At 40.9% G+C, this 8,271-nt stretch overlaps 1 protein-coding gene across 2 annotated transcripts in view; it reads right to left on the bottom strand.

The window, feature by feature from the left end:
• Window positions 1-6,011, bottom strand: part of micall2b (mical-like 2b) — a 30,973-nt gene extending 24,962 nt beyond the window's left edge. For both annotated transcript variants that reach the window (XM_085784794.1, XM_085784803.1), the window contains exons 1-2: window positions 5,848-6,011; window positions 4,136-4,184 (exon numbers count right to left, since the gene is read on the bottom strand). In XM_085784794.1, coding sequence (XP_085640920.1) covers window positions 4,136-4,184; window positions 5,848-5,990 — 192 coding nt within the window. In that variant the 5' untranslated portion in view covers window positions 5,991-6,011. The remainder of the gene's footprint in view (window positions 1-4,135; window positions 4,185-5,847) is intronic.
• Window positions 6,012-8,271: the final 2,260 nt, after the last annotated feature.

Raw genomic sequence — 8,271 nt, 5'->3', positions numbered from 1 at the left:
CCAAAACGCTCTGGTGGACAAGTTGTGACCTGCACATTCACCACACTATGAGAAAATAACAGAACGTTATGAGACAGAGCCGTTTTCGAGGTAAATTCATGCAAAACCGCTGATGCGCGTTTCTGTCAGGGGCAGTTTTTCGGCAAGCAGTCTCTGCATTTACCTCTAAAACAACTCTGTCTGGTATCGTTCTGTTATTATCTCATAGCGTGGTGAATGTGCAGGTCACAACTTGTCCACCAGAGCGTTTTGGAGTTGTTGGATTGTGTATTTGATGAGTTTGATGAGGGAAACCAAGAAATCCCATTAGCCTCCGTAGCGTAGCTCTGAGCAGCTTGCGGCTCTGCTCCGCCGTTCTAAAAAATAGCTTGCACCGACAATTAAAGGTAACAAACCTACTGCTATGACTATAGGGATTATGGCAATGGGCCAATTTGCCAAAATGTTGAACTATCCCTTTAAAACTAACCTCTTTGCACGAGCCTATAACTGACTCATTAGATACCCTTCCTCTTATTAGTGTAGTTTCTAATTTTACTTCTTCATCTTGAGTGCCCCAGTCTGTTTTTATGTTGACTTGACTCTTGTATACTCCAGTGAATTTCCTTAAATTCAGCCTATTTCTGGCCCCAGATTACATCTACACCTCATGAGGTAAGTGCGTAGAAAGGTGAGTCAGGACTTCCCAGAGTCGACTCACATTCAGCGATACCATGGAAGCAGAAACAAAAAAACAAGAAACAAACCAGAGGCAGAATTTAATCAGTAATCAGAGGAGGGAGGGAGGGAGGGAGGGACCAATAAAACCAACTGTTTATTCTGCTGTGACCTATGACACTTTACTCTCTTAGAGCTTTTTTTTTTTATTATTATTATTTAACCAGCCTGCTATTTGTTTCAGTTCAGACTAGAGCAGCTTCAGACAGTTGCTGCAGTTTTTTTTCTTTTCTTTTCCTTTTTCTTTTAAATCTGTTGTTGTTCTATCACAGTTCAAAGAGCAGGAGTTTGTGATGTTGAGCTTTTGTCAGTCCCACCAGCGCTCAGAGTCCAATCACGAAGCGCTGGGAAGAAAAAGTAAAGAATGCAACAAAGCAGCCAGAGTCAAAAGCCCCCACACTGAAACACTCGCAGTTTGGCAACGACTCGTCTGCTGCTCTCGAACTTCTGCTCAATTCTGAAAACTCCCATGCAGTTGCCCAACATCCAGAGGTGCTGATGCAACATCCAGAGCCAACACATCGGTGCAGGCTCGGCTCGGTGGCTGCAAGGTATTACTTTCATTATTGATTTATCTATGAATCATTAGCTGTATAAAACGTCCATCGTGATTTATTAAAAGCCGACGACGATGACTCCAACTCGCTTGTTTTGTCTGAACAGCAGCTGAATACCAAAGGAAATCCAATTTGGCAAAACACAATTTCAACTCAAGGTCCATTTAATGTTCCAGCTTCTCTGGGGCTTTCTTTCTATTGCATTTCACAATCTTCTTCATAATCATCATCATCATCATCATCAACTTTGTTTGTTATCACATACCTGAAATTCTGTTTATGTTTCCCAACGAAACTAAAAGGGTCAAATGCTGACAAAACTGACAAAACATCGCATCGACTGAAAATGATGAGATCCAGATGAAAGCATTTGAATTAAAATAAGTAAGTGGATGTTGATTTAAAATGTAATTTAGCAAACACACTTAATCCCAGGCTGGGAATCATGATGGTTTATATACCTAAGGGATATTAAATCTACGAACAAAGAAGCTACTGATACAGATGTGATGGACAAAATACAAAACATCTGTCAGGATAATGCAACACAGTTCACCAGTGTGACAAACTGCAGCCTCCAGATTCATCATCATAGAGTTGAATCAACAGCAAAAACTCCACATCACAGACTTCAGGAGGTTCAGACTGTGTTCGTTTTATCTCGGTGTAGCTAAGAAAATGGCCTCTGAGTGTGTTTTATTCAATCCATCCCTTCAATACTGTGTTGACCTGTTTGGTGTTATTTGATTAAAGATTTGTTCATGTTTCCTTTACTTTACTTTACTTTACTTTATTTATTTCTCACGACCACGCAAGTGGGATGGAGCACAAACAATAAAACAGTACAAATAATCAGACATAGCAAGAGACAGTGGGGCTGTACATGCTTTGTACATACATCTCTGACCAGGACAGAGCAAAAACTATCACTTAAACAGAGGGAGAACACATTTCAGAAAAGCACCTAGCTTATAAATAACTTTTCTTTTATCAGACTGTAATAACAAAATTAGTTTAAACATAGATGGGCGACGAACATAGTATTTAGGGAGGTATTTTTCTCTTAGATAGACAATGCATGTGTTCTTGCATTCAAACAAAACATGGAACTCATCACCGATCTGGCCATCTTTGCATAGATCACATAACCTCCGACTTCTATCGAGTCCTTTATACCTTCCAATAACTTTTGGTATTCTTGTATTGTTTACTCTAAAGTGGCCTGTCTATACTTTTCATTTGAACACAATAAATACTTTACTAACTTAAACTCTTGTTTAAACTCAATATAGATGTCACATGATGTCATACTGCCAAGTTCACTTCTCCATGTCCGAACTAAGATATCAAACTAGTATCATATCAAAAATATCAAACATCATCATTGCACCCAGCATTATTTTGTTGCACGGTAAGGTTTTATGCTACTTTGCATTACTGTTCCTAGTATAGTGCAGTACTTCCCATGGTATTTTATACTATGTGCCTACCATTGTAGCATTGTAGCATTGTTACAGTTTTAAATTCTCTCCATTGGCTACCGGTTAAGTAAAAAGAAGTGATTTTAAGATTTTAACTTACTGTTTTTAAAGACCTTAATGGTGCTTGCTTCCCTATACCTATCAGCTCAGGTTGCTTTTAGTTATTATAGTTTGACGCTGTGGAACTCTTTTCCTGTTGAACTCTGCCTGACTCCAACAATATCTTCCTTTAAATGTAGACTAAACAGATATCTGTCCTCACAAGCTTTTAATTATTTGTTTGTTTGCTATGTTGACATTGTTTTATCTAACATTGGAGCGTCATTGTACTTAAAGGGATAGTTCAACATTTTGGCAAATTCACCTATCACCATAATCCCTATAGTCACAGCAGTAGGTTCATTACCTTTAATTATTGGTGCATGTTGTTTTGAGATCTGCGGGGCAGAGACGTGAGCTGCTCAGTGAACACAATGGAGGTGAACGGTACAGGTCCCTTGTCCCTCATCAAACTCATCAAATACACAATCCAACAACTCCAAAACTCTCTGGTGGACAAGTTGTGACCTGCACATTCACCACGCTATGAGATTATCATGTAACATTACGAGACAGAGTTGTTTTGGAGGTAAATGCGTAGCTGGATCTACAATCCAGACACGGCTGCTGGGTGATTTCAAAAGCGCAAGTAGTTCAGAGTATTTGCTTCACGTATTGCAATGTTACATTAATCATACATGATTATTGGTGAATATTCAGGTCACAACTTGTCCACCAGAGCGTTTTGGAGTTGTTGGATTGTGTATTTGATGAGTGTGTTCACTGAGCAGCTCACGTCTCTGCCCCGCCGCTCTCAAAACAACATGCACCGATAATTGAAGGTAACAAACCTACTGCTGTGACTATAGGGGTTATGGTAAGAGGAGAATCTGACTAAATGTTGAACTATCCCTTTAATATTGTAGCATAACATAACATCAATGCTTTATGAATGGGATTATTTCATGTTGATACCAACAGCTACACTAGCATCTCTGTGAGGTTGTACTTCGGACATGCTACTTTGAAATAAACACCAGTTTAGAAACATTTGCTAAATTGCACCAAATGCAAAGCACAAGTTCTGAACCTGATTATTGGCACCAGATTTTGTGGATTTCCTGCCAGTAATTGATCTGACAACACTACAGATGTCAACAGTGAAGGTACCAAACTACGCATCAACTCAATCAATATGTTTCAGACTTGATCAGCGGTGGACTGATAAACGTCACCGTCCATGGAGCCACAATGCATCAACATGAGCCTGATGATGATGAACAAACTACTCATGTCACACAAAGGTCAAAGGTCAAAAGACAGAACATGAACACGTCTCACCCGGTGGTTGTTGTCGTAGACGTCCTCCTTCCTCAGTGAGTCAAAATTGCTGCAACAGATGACAAAAACAAAATAAAACCCAAAACACATGAGTAACAAAACACATGTGATCCAACGTTTCTTCCTCATTCATGTCTCCACAAACAGCGTCGACCAGAACATGTGTGTTTTAGTCATACACAGCCCCTCTACTTCTACATACTGTACTGTGTGTGTCTGTGTGTGTGTGTCATGACATTGACAGTGTCTTACACAACCAGCGGGTCACTGATCTCATGCTGTAAAAGTGAAACTAACATAAAGCTCAAGCCTGCATTCATTCATCATCACCGTCATGGATGAGTCTACGCTGAATAAACTGGAACTAAGCCTTTAATCAATGTATGTAAACAGGAGATGTGCCCCTCATGCTGGTACAAACTGGTACAAGCTGTGGCTTTTTGTTGAAACCAAAACCACCACCACCACCACCGCCACCACCGTCGGCCATGATGAGCCCTCAGGAACCAAACCACGCTTCTCTTATGTGTAAACAGGCCGAAGACGGACTGTGATGATGAGTCAAGTCTCTGGAATATCTACTTCTAATTCAGACCATCCTCGAGCCAAAAACACTTAACAGTTGTCAAGTACAAATATAAACTTTAATTTTAGAGGAAATTCTTTGCTCTAGGTTTCCAAAACCGAGGACAGCATGACTTTTAAAAAGATAAAAGGATTTAAGATAAGATTCTGGCTTCAGATTCAAAGGGATGTCAGACATAAACACAAACTAGATGAAGTTAAAATCATGTTCAGTAGATAAACAATCATTAAAAACTCACTACTTTCTGAACTTCTGTAGGCTAAACTCAATAATGTTCATTTAATCATGACGGTATAGGCTAATGATCATCTGCAGCCTCTACAACTTTCCCTTTTTCTGGCAGAAAACCAACAACTAGATTCCAAAACATTTTCATCCTGGCTCCAGATTCAACAAAGATGTTGGCGAAAGAAAAATGAACGAGACCGGACGAACAAAAGGGAGCTTGTGTAACAAACAAACAAACAAAACCAGAGAGAGACACAACCAGAGCGTCTTGTTTTCATGTGTTTTTGGGTCTCGTCCAGCCTTAGCCTACAGTTCATGTCACATTTTTCTTCGTAAAAAAGCGAGTTTCAAATCAGGCTTCAGGTCAGTGAACGCCACCACCAAGCTCATTCAATGCATTGCACACACAGTACTACAGCCCATTGATTAGATATGCATGGTTTCCCCTTATGAGTACTATCAGGTCTTTCTCAACACAGCTATGCATCAGAAATTATCATAGAGGTGATTCAAATGTTAAGTTGCATTACAGTCCAAATGTAAAACCATGGCTTCTCCAGCTCTGTGTGGTTGGTGTCCCTCTCTGGAGACCACCTGGGGGGGGGGGGGTGTTCATTGGCCTCCCTCCCTCCCTCCCTCCCTCCTCACACAGCTGAGCTCCTGATCCTGCTTTTCCTGCTGCAGTCAGTCTAACTCATGAAGCTCAACTTTTTGGTCTCTACCACCACCAAGACACAGCTGAAAGCAAAACCAAAACCTCCACTTCTTCTCTTAAAACACATCAGCCAGGATTCATTAACTCTGCAGCTTAAGTATTGACAATAATATGAATCGAAAACTGCAATACAACTTGCCTCGGTTCCTGTTCAGTAACCTAATCTACTGCTACTATACTCACATGAGCTCCGGTCTGTGTTTGTGGATGAGGGCGCAGAAAGCCAGCCCGTCCCTGAAGGACGTGGTCATGTTGGTGATGGTCACATCCCGGTAGCCGTCGCACTGGACCCGGCACCACTGCTGCAGCGCCTTCACGGCCGCCATCCCTCCTCTGGTCGGGGCTCACAGTCAGTCAGTCACAGCCGAGGACCGACGCTGCTGCTGCTGCTGCTGCTGCTGCTGCTGCTGCTGCTGCTGGCTCTCTGCTGGAGCCGAGTGAGGAGCGCAGCGGCGCCGCAGTGGACTCACCGAGCTCCCCCCCTCCTCTCCTCTCCGTGTGCGTGTGTGTGTGTGTGTGTCTCTCTCCTCCCTCTTTCCTCTTTCCCCTCTCTTTCTCTGCAACTGCAAACTTCAGAAACTTTCCACAGCAGCCTGGACAAGCTCGATCCGGGAAGTGACAGAGACCAGAAGAGAGTGTGTGTGTGAGTGTGTGTGTGTTTGCGGGAATCACCTTCTTCCCCCCTTCCACATACATAAAGTGATAAGAAACCAAAGCGTGACAGACACCTGTGAAAGGTCGGTTATGACGCTGCATATGGGTGGAGCTCACACTGCCTCTTCTTTCCTTTAACTCTTTGTGTTGTGTTATTTAATGTATATGTGTCACACTGGACCCCACACACACACAGTAGACCAGTGTGTGTGTGTGTGTGTGTGTGTGTGTCTGTGTAAACCAAACCACATGGCTCGACTACTAGTCTATATTTACACATAATGAGGTCATGAGACTATTTTTACCACAGTCAGAAACCCCAGAATTGTAACATTTCTTCTTCTTTTTTGTACCTAGGCTACTAAATTATATTTTATGTTCATCCTGTACTGTGATCCTGGTGGAGGAGTATTACATCTTTTCTTTTCTTTTTTCTTTTTTGGCTTCTTAATGAGGATTTTGCAATGGAGGCCGGGGTTACATGGGAGAATGAGAAGCTGTATGTGCAGACAAAACAAAACAAAACAAAACTACACAAAAGCACACACCTAAAAACTTCCATGTGTGCAATTATGCAACGTAAACTCCTCCCCAGGTCATTAAAAATACAAAACGTGCAGAAAAGGAAAGAGATCTGAGTTACCATAAGTCACGTGTTGCAGTATCTGTGTTATTTGCTGTGTTGCTATATATGATGATGATGTTGTATTTATTCAAGGGTTATGATGTGTAGATATTTATATATTTATATTTCAGTCAACGCAAGACGGCGAAGAGTGAAACCAGTTCACCAGGTGTGGTTGCTGCTTGTTGCTTGTGTGTGTGACTCAGCTTGTCCCGTCCTGTCTCCACTGGGTGTGTTGGAGGAGGCGGGTGGAGTGAGTCTTTTCACCCAGTTACCTGATATCTGCTGCACACATGAGGTGTTCAAGCCTGAAAATAAAGAGACAGCGCTTTGTTTTACCAACATACTCCTGCTGCTTCGCCCTCTTCACTCAGATGTTGTTCTGGTTTTTGTCTTTTGTTTGCAGGTTAATCTGCACATTTCTGTGAAATCATCTGGAAGGTTGCGTTGAATTGGTTGTGTTATTATTGTGCATCTGCCTTGAAGTTATGTTGCACTACCTGTCCAGAATGTATTTCCCTCCGGGGATAAATAAAGTTAATCTTTTGACAAAAATATACAGGTGATTAGTTTGGGTAAATGCCGCCAAACAAATAAGATATAACGCTGCCAAGTGGTTATCTACAAAAAGACTAAACAAATAAGATATATTTCATTAAAGGAGCAGTGTGCAGTTAGATTACAGCCAGGTGAACACACCTCACCTGTGCAAGCTTGTAAGAGAACTACAGTAAACGGCCTTTAGGTAACATAAAACCAAAAACAAGTTTTAGAGCCATTTAGTTTGTCCCCTCTAGGCCGCCGTATAAACATGCTGGTACAACATGGTTTAACTGTGGAGTAGGCTCCCATACTAAGCTTACAGAAACTATAGTTTCATTAAATTACACACTTACATTAGCCTACATTTCTACACACATTGAACATTGTGAAATCTTACACACTGGCCCTTTAAGAGATAAAATCTTTTTCAGTTATGTAATTATTCATGTTGAATGGTTCCTGTGGTTTACAGCGATTAGCCATAACTCATTCACTTCAAAGCTGCACTGATCAATATTTTACACTAACATTGGATCATATTATATTACATTAATCTTAAACCTAAATTATTTTTAACTTTGTCAAAGTATGAAGTATTTTAATAACTGTATGTTCCTATTTCCTTCTGTTATGAAATGTGTTTTGTACCTGAATGTTTGTGACATGTGTATAGGTGTATATGCACATGTGTATGTGTTTGTTTTGTTATGTAAGCTAAATATTTTTATCTTTTTATTGTTCTTATTCACCTACAGATGGAAAGTAGCTAGTGAGCTAAATCCGGT

The sequence above is a fragment of the Trachurus japonicus genome, chromosome 1 (assembly GCF_045865225.1).
Source record: "Trachurus japonicus isolate A0001 chromosome 1, Traja_1.0".
Classification (NCBI taxonomy): Eukaryota; Metazoa; Chordata; class Actinopteri; order Carangiformes; family Carangidae; genus Trachurus; species Trachurus japonicus.
This window is presented reverse-complemented; position numbering and strand designations above follow the sequence as displayed.